Source organism: Copidosoma floridanum, unplaced genomic scaffold (assembly GCF_036245765.1).
Source record: "Copidosoma floridanum isolate Cflo_tuat_1 unplaced genomic scaffold, Cflo_Japanese_pri ptg000035l, whole genome shotgun sequence".
Lineage (NCBI taxonomy): Eukaryota > Metazoa > Arthropoda > Insecta > Hymenoptera > Encyrtidae > Copidosoma > Copidosoma floridanum.
The window spans coordinates 855992-880708 of record NW_028321912.1 but is presented as its reverse complement, the minus strand read 5'-3'; the positions used below and the strand labels follow the sequence as shown (position 1 = coordinate 880708).

Below are 24717 nucleotides of genomic sequence, written 5' to 3'. Positions count from 1 at the left end.
GTTACTACGTTAATTCACTTGAACTCTGAAAATAAGTAACAATGAAAATTCATTATTAGTGTATGAAATAAATTACAGCCACAACGTTGTACTGAAAGTGAAGTTATTATCAAAATGTTGTAAAACTAAACTCACAGTACATACTATGAGAAGTGAAGTTTCAAGTATTCTCAAACCTTTTTTTTTGAAAACAGAATCAACAAAATGCACTCAAATTCAACAATGTGGTAGTTTTTTCGAAATATTAACTAGGATTGTTTCTATACGCAAGAATTCATTGTGGAGGGTATACTATAACGTGTTTCTAAACAAATGTTTTTCTAACTGTACTCTCACGTTTGACGTCATTACAAAAGAGGGAATCCCCAATTCTGTAAAAAATACGTTCATGCTGGAGCTCGGCATTTGTAATTGAATATTTGATCGGCAGGTATAACAGTTTCTAATGATGGATGCAAAGACAGGTTGAATAATCAATTAGCATATATATATATACATATATAAAATTTCGTACATTAAGCTTACCATTTTCTTCTTACTTGGCAGTAATCTGCCGTTACTGCTACAGTGAACATCAAGTATAATATATCATGAAGACTCATTTCTTACCGATCTTTATCATATTTGCTGTAATCAATATTGGTGAGTGTTATTACTTCAACAGCCGCATGGCTTTGACGCATAATAAGCACAATTTATCAAGGGTATCGTGGAATTTCATCGCTCATAGCAAGTTTCCTAAGAATTATAGGACACCCATTTTATAACTACAAATAACATTTAAAAAATTTTAGGAGGTTATTAAAAAAATTGTGAATGGCCAGGCTTCATAGACAATACATCTAAAAAAATTTTGATTATACCTCGACCTATACACAAGCTATTGGAGGTTGCATTTTTTTTGCTCACAGTTTGTTCAATTTTTATTTATATAATAGGATGAAGTCGATAAAATTTTTAAAACCGTGAGACTGTTTTTGGAAAAAGTTAACAGGATCTAAAAAATTGATGCGTAAAATGTAGCTATTACAATAAAAATTGATAGATTTTTATGTTTTTAGGAAAGATAAATGACTCTTTTTCTTATACAAGTACTGTCACTTCTTAATCCTAATTTTTTATCTAAAGCTTTCTGAATTAATTCTACATATTTTCAAACGAAGATTAATCAACAAAATTGAAGTTAATTGAATGAACAAAAAAAAAATTACTATTTATAAGGTTTTACATTGAAAGCTGTATTCAGTCAACGAGACGAGAATGACCTAATATTTTTTGATTTTTTTTAAACTGATACTCCTTTACGAATATTCAAGAAACAGTGAAATTTTACATAATCATTGTTATCTAGACCAAAAAACTGCATCGACTTTTCAATATTTTTACCACGTAATAGTTAATTCGTGAAATTTTGAATTTTAAATTATAAATTTTTTAATCCTTAATGAAGATCAACAAATTCCGACTCGTGTTGACTTAATAAATATGTATGGATTAAAAAAAAACTTCTAAACGTGAGTTCGTGAAATCCTGAAGAGATTAAGATCTTGAAAATGACAGGTAATCGATCACCAAAAATATATTAGCATGGACGTAACTTTTTTTACTCGAAGCTCTTATGCTAAGTACATGGAAGATAAGATAAGCGAGAACAGCCTGTTTTTGCACAATTCGACTTCTGATGCAGCACGATGGATTTTCACAAAATCAATTACAAATGCTATGTTATTCAAAATGATGATTTAAAGTTTAGTGCAGCTGTTTATGAGACCTTGAACTTTACTACTATACAAATTATTCAAATTTCTTTTTTTTGAAATTTGTAACACTTTTGTAGGAGAAAGGCTTGATTACCTATTTATAAGAAATTTTTTTTTTTTTATTGAAGCGAAAGTATTAACACTATTTGGCAATTACTATAAGAAATTACGAGTCTTGAAGTATATTTGGTAATTTTTTAAAAACATATTAACATTTTATGATAACTGATGAGTTGAATAAAATAGTTTTTACATCTTTTTACAACACAGAACTTCCCGCCACACTTCATCCTCGGTACGAAACCATTGATCTTACTCATATTAATGGTTCCACAAATTTTACTATTACCTGCAAATAAATATTACAATTTTTTTAAACAATTTCTCATTATCAAATTAGGGTATTCAATCACGTCTATTCGTGCAAACATCAGAAGAAGACGCATGATCGGTGGTAATAACACCACAATCAAAGAGCATCCCTATCAAGTAGCGATAGAATTCAAATTCGGTGGACATTCCTGCGGCGGAGTCATAATCTCTAAACGGCACGTCCTTACAGCTGCCCATTGCTTAAATTTTACGAAGGATTTCCTACAAATTCGCTCAGGATCGTCGTTAAGAGACGAAGGTGGTACTTTGCACGATGTGGTTCAAATAAAACTACACGAGTTATTTCGCTTGGATGACAAATATGGAAACTCATACTTCGACATCGGATTGGCCAGTGTCAATCCGCCATTCAGCTACGACGACACTCGACAGCCCATTGCTCTGAACAAGTTGATTTTGCCCAGCAGCTACGAGACTGATAGGAAATTGGTTGTGACAGGCTGGGGTGTCGTGGACCATAAAAACACTTCGGCACATCAGTTGCAGGCCTTGAAAGTTCCCTGGCATAGCAAGGAGTGGTGCAACAAGACTTACGAGAAATTTGGTGGTTTGCACGAAGGCCAAATATGCACTGGATACGTTGGAGTGCGCGATATGGAGGCGTGTCCTGGTGATTCTGGTGATCCTCTAGTTATGGATGGTGTACTTGTTGGTATTCTTATTTATGGAGAAGGTGACTGTGGACGTCTTGATTATCCAACTGTATACACGGAAGTTGCTTACTTTATTGAGTGGATAACCCACTCGTATTACTCGATGTTTTATCGCAAGCGTAGTCACCGTCGTGTATACTTACCTAAATAGTCTTGTATATTTTGCTATATTTATATTAATAATTTATTTTAATAAAAAAACTTGGCTAAGTTAACGTTGCAATAAAGTTTTTTACTAATAATTTTAGTCTAATTTTTATTTTATAGTATTGAAGAAACGCAAGTGACCGCAAAATATTCGCTTCGTGTAGCTATTTGAAATAGTGCCACCTTCAAGGGAAAATATGTTGATACTAAAGAACAAAAATGCATAACAGCTTTTTATGGAAAATGATATGTTACAAGCGTTTATTCCAACAATAGTGTATCTTACTCAACTTACATCATTTCTTTAAGTGCTAAGCATACTTCCGAGCTGAAAAAAATACCTATGTATTTCGTGAGTGAGTATTGCGGTTTTCCTTGAATATCAATTTATTTCGTGGAATACTTTCAAGTCAGCACATTAAAAAGTAATGTTTCTTATGCTCATTCATACATTAGATATATTTCATGCGAGAAATTTACTTTTATTGAATGAAGTTATAAAATAAGCTTTTTTTGCTATCAATATGCTACGAGGTCTGTTCAAAAAGTTCCCAGAATTTTTGAATTGCGCGCGTCTGGAGAGTCCGGTGGTCAAAATTTTTTTTTTATTGTGTTGGTACACATGTCCCTAATGTATGGTGAAATTTTCAGCTGTATTCATTGTTTACATTCTGTCTTGTAGCGGCTAGTGTAGACGTGTTTTTTTGAGCTCGGCGATTTTTGTTAGTTTAAACAATGGAACAATTGAAGAGTCAAAGAATTCGTATTAAATTTTGTGTGAAAAATGAAATAAAGTGTAACCAAGTGTGCGAAATGTTACAGAGAGCCTACGGTGAGTCTGCTATGAAAAAAACAAGTGTTTACGAGTGGTATAAGCGTTTCCAAGATGGCCGCGAAGACGTTGAAGACGACGAACGCTCCGGTCGACCCAGAACGTCAATAATCGATGAAAATGTGAGAAAAGTGGAAAAAATGATTATGGATGATCGCCGAATCACAATTAGAGAAGTTGCTGATGAAGTTGGCATATCAGTTGGCTCATGCCATCATATTTTTTCAAATGTTTTGGGCATGAAACGAGTGGCAGCAAAATTCGTTCCAAAACTGCTGAATTTTGATCAAAAAAACAAACGCATTACCATCGCTCAGGAGCTGTTAAACGACGTCAACGACGATCCAAATTTACTTGAAAGGGTCATAACTGGTGATGAAACATGGGTGTACGGTTATGATGTCGAAACAAAAGCACAATCGTCCACGTGGAAGCACTCAACGTCACCAAGAGTGAAAAAAGCACGTCAAGTTCGATCAAATGGGACTGAAAAAACTTATTTTAGTTGCTAAATATATACTATTGTTGAAATAAGCACTTGAAAAAAAGGTTATTGTCTTTTAGTAACGTAGAATAAATTAATAATGACGATAATACAATATTTATAAAAATCGTATTAAGTGTCATACGTACCCCCACTAGATCAGTAGCCGTACAGTGTAAGGGAAAAAAAAAAAAAAAGTATAGATCATAGAAACTAGACACATATTGGTGTGTTGTGAAAATATCTTCAAACAGGCGAAGACGCAGATATTTTTGCCTGGGTTTGTACAGCTTTTAAGGAGGTTGACTACCTTGACTAAAATTAATGCAGAGCTTTAAAAATGTATGAAAAAAATGTATGCAAAGCTTCAATAACTCTGGGTGCTTATGAAATGAGAAATTAATGAAACAAATTATGTGAATTTCGTGTGGGAGATCGTCAAAAGCATTTTTTACAATCAAAAATTTTAATACAATTAACAGTCGGATCTGGATAAAACTATAGTCAACAGTAAATTGATATCTACTGAATAATTAAATAAAACAATCACGGTGCATATAAAAAGAGTTATTAATGATTAATCTGGAGCGTAAATACAACTCAATATGAAATTACGGAACATGTGCACGCATTTCTAACCTAAAAAAGGCACAAAGTCAGACCATTCAGACCTCTCACTCGCACCCCCCTCCAAAGGTAGTCAACCACCTTAAGGTAGTTCACTCAAAAAATTGATTTACATCTAGACTTGATTTTTTTAAGTATGTTATGGTTAAGAATTCAACGGATATTGTAATATTTTTTTTAGGTAGCAAGCGGTACTTATTTTCAAGATATTCAAGTTCAAAGTTGACACTTTTTACACACGAGTATACGGGAAACACACTTAAGAACTGATATTTCATCTAACTATATAATAATTATCTCTTCTAGAAATTTAAAAAACTAGTATGTAACAGTTGAGAAAACAAGAATTAATATGTGATTTCGTTAAATATAGCAATCGGTACTAGATTTAGAGATATTTTAATCTAAATCACGTAGTTTTTGCTTCGTTATATGAGCCACGTAAGAGAGAGGCTACAGTTGCTATTGGCATTATGCCTCTACCACGTGACCTCAGTATATATATGACTGATGTAGAGGGAAAATAACACAGGTCTTATGGGAGGAATCTTGTTTTTATTTTTTTTCGCACTTAAAAAGATATTGAGCTTAAAAAGGTTGTTAATTCCATGTTACTGACATTATGAGAGTTAGGTAGTTATTTTTTTCCTTTGATGAATTCGTTCATTAAGGTTGAAACAGCGTTTTGAATGTATGCGGAGTGCCGTTAACCCTACTTTGAGCTGTTTGTTTATCTCTGAGCATCAGCAGCAGTAGGGTTAAACGGCACTCCGGATACGTTCAAAACGCTGTTTCAACCTTCATAAACGAATTCACCAAAGGAAAAAAATAACTACCTAACTCTCATAATGTCAGTAACATGGAATTAACAACCTTTTTAAGCTCAATATCTTTTTAAGTGCGAAAAAAAATAAAAACAAGATTCCTCCCGTAAGACCTGTGTTATTTTCCCTCTACATTAGTCATATATATACTGAGGTCACGTGGTAGAGGCATATAATGCCAATAGAGCGTTATGCTGACAGATGCGTAGAACTCTGATTTTGTCATTCTGCGCAACAAGTGAACAAAAAAAGAGCACAGAGGTTATCAACTAATTCTTGTACGGTTACAAGACAGCATGATCTTTATGCCATTTCGTTGAGTGGAGTACCACTGGGCCAAGTGAACTACCTTAAAAAAATATGCAGTCATTAAAGCGACTCCCCCACTCTTAGTTGACTATCTCTAAAACTATTATCTCCACGCTCAAACGTACCGTATATCTGATTTTTTTAGATATTCTATTCTAAAAAAAATTTTTTTGACTTGGCAGTAAACTTTGTGTACTACTGCAGTAAGCATCAACTGTAAAAATCATGAAAAATTATTTGCTGCCCATTTTAATCTTATCTGCTTCAATGAGCATTGGTAAGGTATATTTTGACTAAATAAGTATTTATATGCTTTGTTTCAAAAATTTATTTAAGAAGACGCAACGACTTATAGATTACGACAATTTTAGTCATTTACTTAATTAAAGTTAATATTTAAGTCATAGTTATAGGATACTCTTTTTAAATCACAGACTTAAAAATTCAAATAGTTAAAACAAATACTTCTTTCACAAATAATGAAATTAAAAAATTTCAACTAATAAAGTTTTACAACTAATGCTTTAAACATAATACTAGTCAATTAATAATTCCATTTTATGATCAAAGTGTATATTCTACTCTCTTAAATTTTATATCTGTTTTTTAATAATTGATTGTTACTTTCGATCGGAGTATTACTACATTATAGTTCGCTCGGGATCTTCGTTTTTTTTTAGAGACATATAGTTGCTTTTCAATAGCATTTTTTAATTGTAAAATTACTCACACAAATTAGTAAGAAATTTCAGATTATAAGTCCCAACTCAAGAGAATTAGATATTTTTATAAAAATAATTGTCGAGTTCAACTTTTAGATATAGAAACTAAGCTAAATTAGAGAGCCAAAAAGCAACCACATTTATATACATTTTGTACATTCTCAGTAGTTTAATGGTATTCTGCATTTATTTGGCTATTTTATGCAAATTTCCTTGCAGGGTTAAATGTTTGGTGAATTCAAGATGTAACTAAAAGAGTTTCTTAAAGTACTGTTGGATTGCATGTAAAACTTTTTTTGAAAACAAAAAAATTATATTGTTTTTTTTAAAGACAAAGATCTTTATTTTATTTAATTTATACATTGTACTTTAGTTTAATTTTGTAAAACAATATATTTATATCAGTTAATTTATTCGAAAGCTTCAATACATTCCTTACAAAAAAACAGTTACATGAAAAATTCTGGTAATTGTTTAGGTAAGTTTTTTGATGGAATTTCCTAATCTTTTTTGAGGTGTCGAAGAACCATGTGGTAGTACTTTGTGGCTGAAAAATCAATAATTAACCTAAAGATAACAACTTCAAATATTTCAAAATCTTAGTAAAATATTGAAAAAATATTTGGAATAGACGAGGCAACATAGTAACTTATTTAGCTGACCAAATTCCCTTTTATAGCACTTAAACTGTTACTATGATTTTAATAATTAAAACTCCACGAAGGACAATGATAATTTTCATTTTTACAAAATATGACATATTTATATATGAGGAAATTCACAAAAAATATCCTGTTTATGTCCTCTATTTCAATTTAAAAAAAATCACCTGTCACCTTTACTGAAACCCGTATTCAAAATTTTTTTTCTACATGACATTACGAGTAAAATCATCCTAATTTCAAGGGTATGCCTCAAAAAAACTTTTTTTATTGCCACGGGGGACAAAAACGGAATATTTTTTGTGAATTTCCTCACGTAGATATCATGTTTGCTGTTTCTCAACAACGTGCTACTTTCAAATTAGGTTATTCCTTCGTGCTCGCTACTGCAAACAGAAGAACAAAGCGCATGATAGGTGGGGACAACACTACAATCCAAGACCATCCCTATCAAGTATCAATTCGTGGCAGATACTCGTGCAACGGAGCGATAATTTCGGAATATCACGTGCTAACAGCTGCTCACTGTATAAACGATAAAAATTACTACATTATAGTTAGCTCGGGATCTTCGTTCAAGACAAAGGGCGGTACTTTACACTTAGTGTCCCGTGCAATAATTCCTACCTCATTTCATTTTAATAGGTTTCGCAATACGAAATCTGACATTGGATTGGCTCGCGTAAATCCACCTTTTACCTTCAGTGACACTTGCAAACCTATCGCTCTAAATAGAAGAATCATGCCTGACAACAAAAAGCCAAATAAGAGACCCACTGTTACCGGGTGGGGTTACGTGGATCAGAAGAAGACTTTGGCGCATCAGTTGCAGGCCTTGGAAGTTCCCTGGCATAGCAAGGAGTGGTGCAACAAGACTTACGAGAAATTTGGTGGTTTATACAAAGGTCAAACATGTGCTGGAGAATCTGATAAGCAGACGTGTCCTGGTGATTCTGGTGCCCCCCTAGTAGCGGATGGTATACTTGTTGGCATCGAAATTTATGGGGAAGGTAATTGTGGGCAATTTGAATTTCCAAGTGTATATTCAGAAGTAGCTTATTTCCGTAAATGGATAAACAAACATATGGCAAATGATACGGTGTCCGGGGAAAGCGAGTTGCAATGGAGATCCTTATGCAATTAACCCATTGTAACAATATTAAATAAACCAATTTTTGCCTTAACAAATATTTTTTGACGATCTTGTAGAAATTTTGCTTTTGGATTTGGTACTTCATTGATATTTATCAGCAAGTGTTGATAGCAAAACGTTCATTAGTGTACAATAACTTCAAGAAAACGAAGAGAATAAACGTAAGCCTACTGTTAGGTGTAAACCAATATCTTAACTCCCAGACTATTTATTTTACTCTACAAAAAAATGACAAAAAACCATTTTTGCCTAAAATGGCCCAAAAAAACATTTTTTCATTGTATGACGTTTTTTATTAACAAATATTTTTGTTTAAATTTAAAAAATAAATATCGAATTATTAAATAAAATCTCCCGAAACAACTTTCTCATTTATTCATAGAAATAACATCAATCAAGACACTATGCTTGATGTTTTGAGCAGAATTATTTAAGTATTTGCGAGTACAACGATTCCCTCCCTTTTTCCTACTATTCCTTGTTTGCCTTTTTAATGCACTCTATACTCTATAATAGAGGCACCAAGTATGAATTCTAACAGTAAGTTAAAACTTGCTTGGCATAAAGAAAAGTGCGTATGCATGTATGGGTGCAATATAATTTGCGCACATATACACGCAAGTAAATGATTCTGCTCAAAACATCGAGTACAGAGTCTTAATTGATATTATTTCAAAAAATATCACATTCAATAGACACTAAATGATTTTTTATCAATTTTTACATCGCGCTCCATCTCCGGACTAAAGTGTCAACCACGTCCCCCAAAAATTGAAATGGATAAAAAAAACGGCACCTACCATATACAGCGTTAAAAGGATTTTCAAAAAAAAGTGCAGGCCAGGCGTTCGTACGTCCAGTCAAAACTATCAAAGAATAATTCAAAACGATCTCGGTATCGGCGTTTCCGGTGTTTGAATCTCGATCACACTGGACGCTACGCCTGTAGCCGATCCCTTTCCATAGAAAGAAAAGCCCAGCAGCGCCGAGGGGAAAAAAAAAGAAAAGCCGGAAAATATGGGCTGCGGATGAAGCCCGTCGATTCCGGTCTCGTCAGCCGTTTTTGTCTTTTTTCCCTTTTTTTTTTTTTTTTTTCGACCTCTCACCCACCGATCTATACCGGATTAAACCGTGAGAAAATTTATTCACGCTATTAAGTCCGCACTGCACCGCACATTCATATCCACTGGGCGGTCGACAATTTTTTTTTCCAAATCCTCACTGTTGGACATGTCGAAGGGAAAAATGATTGCTTCTCATATATATGTGAGTGTACGTGTGGCCGCGATCAGTTTTTTAAATCCGACAGTCGGTCGCAAAATAATTTCGTCTAGCAGTATATGTTTTTAAATATATTTCCAAAAGAGATTAACGAATCAGCTGCGTTTGAGGGATTAAAAAAAAAATGGACAGATCGGAAGATTTTTTAATTCATGCTTCTGGCTTGTCTTGTTTTGCGGAAAAACTCTGTTGATTGAAGGGGGCACTTGTTGCGACACTTTTCTATTTTTCCCTTGGTCGTTTTACATTTTTTTTACGACTTTTTTCTGATACCGAATAATTTATTAAAAGACTTCTGCAAGTCACTTTCATTTTACTAGAAGTACTTTAGAGCTTCAGTATTTTAGCACAGGTTTACGTAACTATCAAAAAAAATTTTTAAACCGTAATTCAATTTCGGATCTCAACTTGAAATAATTTTCAATGTTTCATGCATGTGATGGCATAATAAGACTAAATTTTTTCCTCTCAGTCCATGTATTAGAAATTTTTGAAAGTTACACAAATACTTGTGTGAAACAATATGTTGCAGTAAAAATTTATAATTTCGAGTAGTTCATGCTCTTGTCGATACTGAATTTGTTAGTTTATGATTAGTTATTGCAATAAGAGACTACTGTTGGTTAAACGAGAAATAAAAATACATTAGAATATAAAAAGAATAAAAAATTTGTTTTTGTACTTCAACACCTCAGCCCCATATTTTTGATACGTGTTGATACAGTAAATGGAACAACATCGTGTGCGAGATTTTATAAGCTCGAGTCTGTATGTCTTTCGGTATTTACGTATTTGTACCGTTTTTTCAGCAATATGTTGTTGGCGAAAAAAACACGAGCATACGACGTGTCGACGTCCCAAGAGATTGGAAAGAAAATTTTCATTTTATATTCGAGTTTTCTTTTAATTTTCGCCATACATCCACTGATTTTATATCAGGAATTCACGAAAAATATACTTTTCTATATTTCACTAATATTATGTGACATTGGCTCGATAAGGATTTATAAAAAGAATATGATGATAACTAATAAGATAAAAATTATCAATATTTTTTCCTTTTAAATATGGTCGTCTACTTTATGGTTACTTGTTAAAAATGAAAATTAGCGTACTTGAACTATAACTGAAAATTGATTTTATATTTAAAATGTTAGTAGTCAACGATCGCATTACAGTAACTTTTAAACTCAGGGCTAAAACTACCGGGAGCTCTTTAGTGTACTCTTCTCCATTACTTACAAATGGTAAAAAATTGTTGCCGAGGACATTTTATTTCCACTACTCATTATACATTACGTAATCGAGCATAACAAGGTTAATTTAAGCATTACAATATGCAATAAATCAAGAATTTTATGTACGCGAGGCCAACCTAACCTCTTTACCATTAGCTTCCATGTATTGCAGATAAAGATATGAACCAGGTTATGCGATACAGGTATGGTTAGTCTGCCGTACAATATACTATCTAATCCTGAATTTTGGTAAAACTATGAAAGTAATGCAAAAAATAAAAAAGACAAATCATTATTTGGCTCTAATGCAGATGTATAAAAACTGCAAATGAACAAAAAAGAGAGTTGCGTGAGGTTACATTGCTCCTCCCATTTTATCGATCACCTATAGATTCATACATCAGCGGCAATAAGCCCGAGTCTAAGTGACTAAGTGAACCCGAGCCACCATCGATATTACATACACCCTATACATACAGCACGTCATCCCCTTCGAAGAATACGTCCGGCAAATTATACGCGGACGTGCGCTAAGAGCTCAAGTGGCACGTGCATGCCACGCATACGGACAAAGATACACGTATGTGTAATAGATGTTGCAAGTTGCATCCCTTACTTTTTCTCCACGTACACGCATACGTTCTACCATAGAGGGGAGTTACTTATTGTGTGCAAACGATCGAGTGCACGTGTGCGCACATGTGCCACGTGAAGGTAGGTTGAAGGAAGAAAAGTGTAAAAGGCTGCAGGAATGAGTTTTAAACTCGGGAATATCAACGTGTATGCATGGGTTTATGTGGGCTTGTTCGGATTTTAGTTTCTTTTTCATTCCTTTTTCGATACTTTAGTGGTCTGTTATTAAATGTTAAAGTCTAAAAACTGTTTTTAATAAATTACGCTTATTTATCGAAGAAAAAATTAACTATTAAATATATGCATTGTTATGCGTGATGATGAAATTCCATACTTTTAATCCCTTTATTGTATCTGTGAATTCATCGCAGAAAAATGGTATTATATTAAATGTACCATTTTATAATTTTAAAAACATGACTCGAATGAAAAACAATACTTTTAACTCACCATACATTAATGTTGCTAGTCACGCGTTCTTCCTCATCAATAATCGTTAACCGTTGAAAGAAATGAAGAAAATGAAAAAAATTTCACGTCCATAAAAAGGGTCAAATCGCTTGAAGTTATCAATAAAAAACGATAGAATGGAGAATTTTAACCCACGATCTATTCTTCTTTTATCATTTGCAGTGTACCCTATCTTCTCTGGTCTGTATACCACAGGCTGTGCTTTAAAAAATCTCTCCCCTTTCCTCCCCAATCTACATGCACGCACGTGTTTACGAGGAAAACGAGAGAATGTACGTGTTCGTATTGGTTTGGCATTGAATTTCGCTCGCTTGGAAATCGAATCGATAAGCGTCGCGTCAGTACGGGACTCGCCGACGCTCGTTTTGCATACTCAGTGAATCTCAAAATCACTTTATTTTCCAAGGAAAGTGCCACGCTGATGCGATGTAATAATTTTCATACTTATTTTGTGTTTAATAAATAAATGATTGCAATGAAGTATAATTTACAGTTTTCGTAAAATAACTTTTTTTTTGGTTATTGAAAAGTATCGTAAATGTCCATTAGAAATAGTTAATAAGTTCTGGCGCGTTTATACACACCAAAACAGGATCAAAATTTGAGGTTATGGTAGCATATTAATTTGTTGAGTGTAAATAGTATCAAAACAAAAATCAGTTGCATATAAGTATATTAATTTAATATAATATCGGTGGATAAGTCTGATGATTTTTGTAAGGTTAAGATTAGTTTTTGAACTTTAGCACATATACAATACCACTATATAGCTGCAAGCTGTATTCCTAACCTACAAGCGTGTAGAGTGCATTTTTTAGGTTAGAAATACAACTGACAGCTTACGTAGAATGATCCAATTTTGATGATTTAGATATGTCTAAATTATAACAATACCATAAAACTGAAATTTCCGCTGAGATTTGGGTGAAATATAGATAAATGTAGTATTTTTACTTACACCAAACCTTTGCGAGTTGCATGTTTTTTCTGATTTACAACTGTGTTGAAAGTGTGATTCAGAATATTCCAGTACTCAGACCCATCTCGATTAGGACATATCTTTATTTGAACTGTGTTGAACTTATTTTTTTATTAATATTACTTAGATTATAGAATTGATTATTGTAGTACAGAGTTGTATTGACAATCGCATTGATGATTATAAGGTAATTCAATTTTTTGGTATCAAACGTGAACGATACGTTGACTTTTTTTGTATATAAATAATTTAATTCATATATAATTCCATAAAAAAACTGACAACATCTCTCAGGTATCTATTCAAACGCAAGAAGAGTTACTTTCAAAGAAACTTTAGACAAAGTTTTCATTTTCATTGTAAACTTTAAAATACATTAGTTGTGAGATATAAATCAATTTGCTTTGATCAACAGGATATTTCTATAAGTTGATGAAATCATTGTTTGCTGATCTTTCAAAATAATATTATTGTTGGATAATTGAGCAGGTTTGTCTTATCATAGATAACCGCAAGACCATTGAAACTGATCGATTTTGATTAACTAGACGATTTTGCATGAATTTTGTTTCAAATACTCGTAGTTACCAGTGCAATTATCTGATTTTTGATAAAAAATCCTTAGTTTGATACTTTGAATTACAATTTACAAAATTTTAAGCTAAACTTCAGCACCTTATGGTTCCTTGGACAAGTAAAAATATCAGTTCAAAAATCATATTAGCGTTAATTTATCGACAATGCAGTTATACTTCATCGATGTACTACTTATCAAGATGATGCCAAAAAAAGATCCCAAAATCCTTTCCCCAAAACCATGATAAACCCCCCAAACGAACAATAAAAGTACACCACCAACTCTGTTAAGGGGGGGGGGGGGAGAAAAAATCCAAAAAAGCAGCCCATAACCAACCATCCTCGGTCTATTAATACCAGGGGACAACCTGGCACGGACAATCGGAAGCCGCATCAGCCATCGGATAACACACACGCGGTACACTGACAACGGGCTCGATCGTCCGCATAACAATGGCGCCAGACCCAGCGCATCACCCATCAATCGCCCACGCGCCCGTGGAATACGCGATCGGCCGGCTAGTGGATTTGCAAAATATGGACTTCCGGGCTCGAGTCACTGTAGACGACGAGCTTCTACTTTTAATAATCCCGCGTCGGACAATACAGGCTGCTTCCGCCCTGAATGGACGTTCTAGCCTCGGTTCTAGCATATGTATAGGCTTCTGTTATTTGCAAGGGTCAGATCGATTTCCGACGTGTCGCCACTTTTTATCGACAGATTTTTTTTAGTTGCATCGTGGTAATCATATCAAATCATTCAAGTGCTATAGTTGCGTTGGGTAACATTTTGTGAATGACGAAACTGGCAGTAACGATTGACAATGTATACGATTAATTCGTTTATGGACGACTGGCCACTTGTGTTGGATATTATATACTTTTGCAAACTATCTTCCTCTTGTAATAGACACAAACTAATATTGCACTTTTGAAGAATGAATTTGTTTTGGTACACGTTAAAACGGGCATACGTAAAATAGTTGGATGTTGTGTCGAGTGTGACAACATCGAGGGGCTCTGCGCATCGTAGTCTTAAGTTATTTCGCAAATTAAAACAATTTTTAAGTCATTTAGTGATTTAAAAAAATGTTAAGTAAGTTTGCGCGTGACTTCAATTGACGTTTACATGAAGATCTGGACGTCATCAAAACAAAAGTCTTTCGTATTTTCAGATGCTTTAGAAGTCTTTTAAAAGTTCATTTCAGAAAAATCTCTTCTTTCATGATTTCTAATTACTTAAAATTCTTTGGATGACTCCAAAAGATTTGAATGACTTCAAGTGACTTTCAAAAACTGTAAAGTTGTCTAATGTTTAGTATTTTTCTAGATACCTCAGAATCTATGTAGATATAGCTTTCAAATCTACAATAAGCTTTAACCAACTTTGAAGCCACCAAAAGTCTTCAATATTATTAGATGGCTTTAAGTAATTCAAAGTCTTTTTTATAATTTTAAGCGATTCACAAGTTGAAAGCCATTACAAGACATTGAAGTCTTCGCATGACTTCAAATAGATATGTATGACTTTGAAAAAGGCCTTGATGGTATGTTTCACTGACTTCAAGACTGCATAGCCTCTCAGAAAAAATTAAACGGCTTTTATTGACAAACACTAATGGGCAACCTCTTCTGTATTCTGATTTAACTGTAAGCTTTCGTACGAATCCCTTGTGCTTTTTTACATACGATAAGGAATCAATGTCTATTTTATTTCACTTACTACCCCTTTTTTCAGTCTCTCATCACCTAAAATCCAACACGAATGGCAGAATTTACATTTTCCAAACGTAACTCTAGTCAAAAACACTGAAACTAGATATCATATATCCACATAAAAGAGTGTACTCGCTTAACTACATGTGTACAGCCATTACACTTTAGTGGACTATTATCGGTTTCTCATAATAACCATCAGTCCCGTTTGTACCCATGTGGATGCACCACATACCTGTATCATCGCCGGTGCTTTCTGGTCTAGTTCGTTTGATTCTAATCAAATGACAAATTAAATTAGAGCCCATGTACAGCTCGTACTCGCTATTCCCATTGTACTTTCCCGTATATACATTTTTCGCTCCGTTGGCTTTTCTCATCATCAACAACAACGACGATCGAGCCAACTTATAACGATGACCCGTGCGCCATAATTAACTTGTCACCCACTCCAGTGCGCGTCTCTCTGTCTTTAATTGTACCGACGAAACAATGGATTTTATCATAGATTCACCCCGTTTACTTTCATAATTGCCAATTACGCGAGTATGGGATCAAGTGCGTGTATACCGAGATTTTTGCAAATGCATCTCCGAGCGATCGATGATTTTTTTGGGGTGTCCACGTATTGGTACAGTTTTTGTTTATTACGATTAGAATCGGAAAACAAAAAAAAAAAAAAAAACGGTAAACCTTTGGACTTTTAGAGAGTATATGGAAGGACCAGCCAATCCGACCATCCTTTTCAGCATTAAAAAATAAAACTGACTTTCACTTGCTGACTGCACTTAGATAATTAATATATGTACATTCGTGAGTGGAAAGCAACTTAAAAATTGATATTTGTGGAAATACTTATACATAAAACTTACATTATAATAATATTAAAATTGTTTAAAGTTATACAATATTCACATCTTGTACTCATTTTTTATTAAAACGTAGTCAAATTTAATAAATTTTGTATTTCATTTTACGTTTTGTGTTAAACCTCGATCACAATAATATAAAACAAAGAGCAAATAAATAAGCTCAAGAATTATTGAAAAACCAAGATTGGTATTGTCTTGAAATTTTAGACAATATCAAGATCTTTCTCGAGATCTCGTGAAGCCTTAAATTTTACATTGATTTCGTAAGAAAAAAAAAAGGCCAAATGATTTCATGAACCGAATAGCTCCGTTTTGCAGAGTATCGCCCAGAAAATATTGTATACACCAACAGGTCGCGAGATTTAGCTCAGGTGTTCAAGCCCAATACACGGACTAAATAATCGTATCAAGTCTTGAGCGGGGGATTTGCATATCGTGACGCATCTCCGAGTGTGTGTGTGTGTGTGTATACTTTGCCCACCGGAGCAAAAGCCCTTAATTTGCACCATCGGAGTCCGGCCGGCGTAGCCATGACGACGGGCCGAAGGGTTGCAAGGGCGAAGCGCTCGGTTTTGGGGGCGCGAGTCGCACTGCGTTTGTTCGAAAACGCGGCACTGTGTATGGTGCGGGTGGACTTTTTCAATCGAGGAGTGTTCGCTCGCTGGGATTTTTTTTTTGGCTTTGTTTTCGATTTTATTGTATACTTTGGTGTGTTGACAGGTTTAGCATGCGTTAGTAATTTCTTTTTTCTTATTTTTTTTTTTTTTTTTTTTTTTTTTTTTTTTTTTTTCAAATTTCATTTATTGCTTGTACGCCTGTGGGCATATGGAAATGAAAAATACTTTTTTGTTCCATGAAAAAGCCTTTTGTTGGATTGAAAAAAAAATTAGTTTGTTGACAGAGCGTGGAGAACTTATGTTGAACACTACCAAGAAAATGTTTTTTTTTTTTTTTTTTTTTTTTTTTCATTCAAACGAACATCTCGACTGGACACTGATTCAACGGTGAAGCGCTCGATGTCTTTCCGAATTTCTGAAAAAAGTTTTATTAGTAAAATTTCAAAAAAAATGTTTCTAAAACATCGTAATTACGCGATTATGCTGTTGAAGCCAAAATTAAAGTATCATAATGTCAAATCAACTGTACTGGTACTGTTAAAATAATTTAGTGAAAAAAAAAAAAAAAAAAAAAAACCATTTTACTACAATCATATTCCTAATAAGTATTAATTTTATTAACAGTAGTGTACACGATCTGCTTATTTGCGCTTGAGATAAATCTTTACTTACCGCGTGCATCGAAGCACCTTAAAAACGTCAATATTAACCTGAAATACGTAACACGTGATTGTTCCAGTATCAGTTGTTATTTTACCTGTTACATCTATACTATGATTTGAGAGACGTATGTTCGTTAACAAGTAAAAGTTTGTTTAATTTTAGCATTTTTGAAAGACTATGTTACTCAATGATTACTAGGTGGAAAATTCACACAAACATTTTTTACTATATCAAGTATATTGAAGCAATTTTTTCCCCCAAGTAAATTCGCAGTGTTGCGTTTATAGTGCTCTCATCATCTCTTCAATGGTTTGTCAAAAGGTCCATCTGAAATCTCACGTAAAATTATTGGTGTTTCTTTGACATTTCCTTAAAGTTCCGTGAACTTGTCATTCTTTAGTTTGAGCATACAATAACCTCAATTTTAACAAAACAGTATGAAAAAAAAGTCATTTTCGTACAAAGTCTTGGTTCAATTTAAAAATTCGAAAGCTACAGAAGCTCGCGTTTAAATTACAGCGGCACTTCGCGAGTCCATTCCACGGTGGGGGGAAAAAAAAGAAGCACCAACTGCAAGGAACTGAGAGCGAGAAAATAAAGGGGTGAAAGTCTCGGGAAAGCGCGTCTTCAAAGTGCCAACGGGGAATGGAAGAAGAGCGCGCGCGGGGGGGGGGGGGAGGAAAGAAAAACAATGGACCACACAGCATGGTATAATACACGCGCTCGGGAGATACGTCATGTTAAACCCGTGCCCCGGCCGCTGTGGCAGAAAGTTTATCCCTCGGAAAAGCGCATTCCCTCGACGCCAAGGTGAGAGAGAGATGGAGATCTCCACTTGATATTCGCTCGCGATTATTTTTCCAGACCGAGCGAGCGCTGTTTCTACATCTACATAGCGTGCGCGGTACGCGTGTTTATCTCTAATGAAACTTTGCTCTCAGCCTATATGGGTGGCTCTTTCCCTCTGGCGAGCGGTTTTGTCTAGTTTTTTTTATTGCCCACCTTTTTTTTTCAAGAAAGTTGTGATGGGATGATTGGGACTTTTAATATATTACCAGAAGAACGGACTGGTGGTTGTAAATATTATACATTTTTTTAACAATGATGTCCTTATAATTACTTACCACATACCAGTGAATCAGAGGTACTTACCTGTTTTTGAAATGCCAGAGACGTTTTTAAAAATTATAATTACTGTCTAGTACTGGTACTTTAACAAAATCAAACTAAGTAATATTGACTTTTGCCCAAACATTTTTATATACTTTCTACATAGTAAAGCATTAATGTATTTGATGTGAAATTTGCATGGAGTACCAGTCAAAACGTATGTTGCACTCAAAAAGAAAAAAGAAAAATTTTAGCGTTTTTATATTTTGATTTCAGAACTTTTTCGAGGCTACAGATTCATTAGAAAGAATACTATTCATTGCCAAGTGTATAAAGGCTTCAGAAATTCCTTACAAAATATGAACTCAACGCATAAAACGTACAAAACCGTTTTGTTTTATTAAAAGGTGTTTTTATGGGGTTTTTAAATACCTGGCGGATGGGTGGAAAATTTAGTTGTTCAAATATTTTCTTGGGATTCGCATTGGATGGATGTCGTGAAATATATAAATAAACAAATTAATTTTTATGTTTTTAAGTTTTTATTTGTTGAACTGAATCGTTGCAAACATCATCTCACCTTAGTTTTGAAAATCCAACAAAGATCGAGGATTCTATAGATACGGAGAAAAGCAGCATAGCTTTACATTTGTGTAACGGGGAAAGAAGTCGCTTCGATGCTCTCCTTTGTCGGAGGTACGTATATCCCGTCCCACATAGATAAACTAGCCATTCTTGTACACGGTACAAAGCGAAAATGTCATTTTTCTGCGGGTGGTTCAACAAAAAAAAAAAAAAAAAAAAAAAAGGACGCTAATACTTACCTAGTTTTTCTCCATCTCCGGCATTGTTGTGATTCCCCCGGTGCGTCTATACGTGTACGTGCTTCACTTTGTGCTCGGAGAGATGGAAAATTGGAAAATCGAATGCAGGGTATCAAAAAGAGAATGGAAAGGAGGGCAAGGAAAGAGAGTGACACGCGGCGCAGTATCAAAGTTGAAAAGCTCGTTCTTGGAGGAATGGTTGGGTCGTGATGTGATTTTTGGTGGAAAGATAACTGGTTGGTGGACTCGATGCCGCTTTACGGTCGCTCTAAGAACGGAGCGGACATTTCCTTCTTTTTTCCCTCGTTCCTTTTTGTTGATCGAATAAACGGGGTCTGTTGTGCTCGAAAATTCCTAATGGAGTCCACTTTGCTCGAGATAATTTTCTGTTGCTGTAGTTTTAGGTATCTTCTTGCAGATAAATCACACTAATGTAAGTAATCATTACCAAGAAAATTGTTTGTTTGTAAACAAATAGAATTTTAATAATGCATAGTGTGTCCTTTTTTGTTTGTAAGAATAATTACGATGGTACTGAAGCTGCATTCCCGTTGATAAAAACCAAAAATTTGGTAAGTTAATACTATCGAGTTTTTTTTATTTTTATTTTTATAAGGAATGTTGCTTAAAGTACCTACATTACTTGGCAGTTGAACTCGCTTGCTTTGGACGAGCTTCATGACTAAAAATGCTATGGCAAGCCTCTCTCTTAATGGGTTACTTCAGCACCACCAAACCGGTTAAGGGATGTGATCAAGTAGAAGGTGTGGTGCCTTACGACATTTATGTTCTAAAGTTTTATTCAGTATACATCTATCTGGCTCTGTGGCCATCGGAATAACTGAATTGGTTAAATACCATATTTTGGACTTGATGCAGTAAAAATATAAGGATACGACTCCGATCTTCATCTACACAGCCATGAAATCAATCGAGCATGAAAATATTGTTCCTTCTAACTATAATTACGGTGTATTACTTACTTGATTCTTTCGATAGAAGACGGATAAATGGAGACAAAAAAGAAAAACCAACCAGTAATGTTTGTAGTACTATTGTAGTGTTATCGTTACTGTCAACCGATTTTAACACTTAAAAGATTTTACCTAATGTTAGCTCGATAGTGGTAAAGCAATGAAGCTGAAACCAGCAGGCAATCTCTAGCATCGACACACCGTCAAGAAATTCTACTAGGGGTACCCTTAACACTAGACCAGGTACCTTGAAAATTTAGCAAAATAAAGGGGTACCTGTCTTAGTTTTAAGGGTACCCAAAGTAGAATTCGACACTTGACGGTGTCGCTGCTGCAATTTGTCTACTATTTTCAGTTTCATAGTAAAGCAAAGGGATATCAATAAAAGACTAAAAACTTACTCGTTGCTACATAGGTTAATGTCCACACTTATCTAGGACTACATCGTCATATTTTGGTGTCTGTCATTCGCAAATTTCTTCAGGCTATTATTAGCGTGAATATGATGGATACATCACCTATGGTTATCTAACCACATTGATGATTGATCAGATAAGTACTAGATTAGCTTGTGTAATCAACGGAAATTTACGTCTCAGATTATTTTAAGAAATATAATGTTTAAGTACAGCGTTCAAAATTCTAAAATGGGTAGCATTAATACGAAACTTGTGAACATTAATCGGAGTAAAAATGAATAAATGACCTAGTCAATAAACTCTTACCACATTGTCAAGAAATACCCATCATTGGTGGAGGGACTTTAGCTTTCTGGATAGGTTCGTCCAAATTAAAAAGCTCAGATCAATGTTCTCGAAGCTGTCCAAGCCAGCTGTATCATGAAACCATGGATTTTATAAGCGATTGGGTGAATTCAGTCTCTTTTGGCATTTTGTCAAACAGCGCTCCAGTGACCGGTGACTGCCTATCGAAATGTGTTACTGTGCCACGAGTGCCTGTTATATTTACCATCTAATATTTGTTTACTTTCTCCTATAAACTCGTACAAAAAACTATTACCACTGTACATCTGTCGTTTTTTCCACTGAAGATAGCGGTAACTATCTTTGCTTTGCCTCAAAAGTCTCTTATTGGGTCCTTAAACTGTTTTGTTCTAACGACACAGATATTTTCAGATACTTGGAAAATGTTTGTCCACCTTATTCGGAAGTTAAAAAATTACTAACAAGTTGAATTATTATAAACCTTAATTCATCATTAGTGAAACGTATACTTGAGATATTCAACTCACAGACGCATCCACGCCTATCGGCCATAGTATCCTAATCCATCCATTTGTACTAAAAACTACCGATGTATTTGAACCAAACCAGTAGTAACAAACTCATTGACCTTTGATAATTCCGTTCCAACTTGTCTTTTGAATCCTGCCTTCAGATTAGTACTAAATTGCTTGGTATCAAAAATGTACTTGACACTATCACACTTTTTTATTGCACAAGGGTCAGCTACACTATCCTGTGTTGGTAAACCTCTCATTAAAATACGCGATACAACAAGGGTGTATCTGGCCTTTGCTGTTCTTCAATTATTCGTTGTAAAATGTGTGGATTGACTTCAGGGAAAGTTGATCATTCATCGGTGATGCTGTATAGCCTTGGCTATTTAAGCTAGTTGAGTGAACTGAGGTTGAACTCAATTTTGTTCTAGTAAAATCAATTACAGCTGCATTTTCCACAACATAGCTAATTTTTTTGTTTCTTCGTCAAAACAAAGCATGGCCATTTACATTATTTTACAAGTACAATTCAAGAAGATTAACTTCAAAAAAATGGACAGAAATGAAACGAAGAAGGTTATAACGCTGTCGAGAACTACAGAAGACTCCTCGTTCGAGAACAATAAGACGAGAAATGGATCAAAACCATCGCATCTGTGGAAAACAATCCTGAAGGCATCGTTCTCCTTCCAAGGCAGCCCATACAAACCCACCTTCCCCGTCCACCCTTGCGAGCCCTCCCGTCGCGCAATAATTACGCAAAACGCGTCCGCCACGAGGAGAACCTTTTCCCCCGTCCGCACAAAGCACCACCCAAAACACAAAGGCTCCCATAAACGTCAATGACTCGCGAGTCACGCGAACTCGCGTGAGCCCACCGCCTGGAATAATAAAATGATACACCCTTCGGATTGGTGAAACGCAAGAAAAAAAAAGAAATGAAATAAGGGTGGCGCCATATTGTACCTTCGTGAATGCATACATCGATTTCCCATGAAAAAAAAAAAAAAAAATCCACTGAGCGGTTTTTAAGTGGCCGTCATTAGCGCCGTTGGATTAGCCTTACAAGGGTACCTTTGGTAATGCCGGGTCGACGCTCCGGGGTCTTACGGGTCTCCATTCGCGCTTTGATGGAATGATTGTTCAGGTTGTCGATGAACAATTAAAAATTGTGGTGTCAACATGATCGGTCGGAGGAAAAACAACAACAAATACGATTGGCTTCGTTACACCTGCGGAGTTGTAGTTTATCGGCACAACCGAAAGTAACATGATGTGCAACATGTGTAAACAAACATATATGGCCATATCATAATGTGTGTTCATACCTCATATCATTACAGAATCGGCAATTTCAAACTCACCGCTTCACATTGGGTTGGTTGAGCTCACTGGCGGCGAATTAATTTATTGGTCCTCGTGCACTCTGGGTAATAATTACTTCCTTAATCGAACCGAATCTGTCTAATTCGTATATTTATAGTCGTTTGTGTGTATATGTGTGCATATGATGGGACGATCGAAATCCAATCGTGTTTGTGCAGGTGAAAGCTCAAATCTATAATTAACCGAAACTTTGACGAATCTCGCGATTAATGTGTCGTTGATAAGATAGTGTGTACCAGATACCCGGACACTGAAAATTAGCATCCGAGTGATGGATGGTAATCAAACTAAATCGAAATTGTTGAAAAATTAGTGGGGAAACATTATTTGTAGTTCAAAGAATCTCAATTATGTGATAAAACCAAAGAACTTAAGCTTTTCAAACAATAATTTTCTATGATTTAAAAGAAAATTAACTTTATGTAAATTTTTTTAGTCTTTATTCGGTCAACGAATTTCCCTTACTTAATCTAAAGATCACTGATTAGCATCAAATAATCACACAACCAAAAAACGGCTTCAGTCACTCGGTATTATTCCTTTTTAAGATTGATGAAAAATAAATATAGTTAAGCTTTGCCAGAGAATCAATCTAAAAAAAATGTATTCGAATGTATGAGGGTACGTTTCATTATTCACCTTGTAAGTACGTATATATATATAATACTTCCACAAATGTAATTTCGCGCGTATGAAGTTTTTGAAAAGTCGAAACTTATCTCGGTGAAAGTGACGTGACAGCTCAAAAATTCAGGAAAAACATAATAACGCGGTTCCCGGCTTTTTGCCCTTTCGGGGTATCAACTTTATATATACCACTCGGCTGTGTGCACATACACAAATAAACAAGTAGATATGTGACTTGAATCTCGTGTACGAAAAGAGGGGGGGTACGTCGTGTGTGTGTTGTATATATCGCATTGTGGGGATGGGGATCTCTCCGGCGCTTCCTCTCCCCATCCGACTTTTCTATAGATAAGTCATGCTCGTGTGCGCGCGGGTGTGTGTGTGTATTTTCACAGTAAGGGGAAAAAATGAATCTCGACTATGCACACAGTAATTACAGTAAGTGGATGTTGAGTAAATTTTTATGCAATAGAATTCGAGGCGATTTCAATTTTTTTTTTTTTTTTTTTTTTTTTTTTTCGAATCGTGTACGAAATATTTTGCCTGTGTAAACTATTTGCCTTACACGTAGGAAAAAGGGCATTATGCTGGTTAAATACGGTTCGTAACGTTTTTAATATTACCCAAATAATATTTGTAATGTTTCTGGACTTCCAAGGTAGTATATATGATATTTTTCTCTGTTGGTCTTCTGAATTGGCGCCAGAGTATCAACGGAGAAAAATAACATTGCATTATAATCCAAATAAGACGTCATTATAGGATAAATCACTCACAAGAGGGTGGATAATGAGCTGTTCAAATTACCTTTTTTTCCCCACTCAATAGCATCATCTTTATCCCAATTACGCACAACTTGCAATTCAAAAAATCCAAAAAAGCATAAGTGTAATTTCCTCGTGAAGATAGGATGTGCCAACCATGCCCCAACATCCTTATCAACA

At 34.8% G+C, this 24717-nt stretch overlaps 2 protein-coding genes across 2 annotated transcripts in view; one reads left to right on the top strand and one right to left on the bottom strand.

Annotated features, from left to right (window-relative positions):
* Nucleotides 1-24717, bottom strand: part of gogo (thrombospondin-1 like protein golden goal) — a 193071-nt gene that overhangs the window by 100664 nt on the left and 67690 nt on the right. The window lies entirely within an intron of this gene.
* On the top strand, nt 7739-8659 carry LOC149373176 (trypsin-1-like). The gene has a single exon (XM_089597748.1). It carries the CDS (start codon nt 7739-7741, stop codon nt 8555-8557), a length of 819 nt encoding a protein of 272 aa, XP_089453874.1. The 3' UTR covers nt 8558-8659.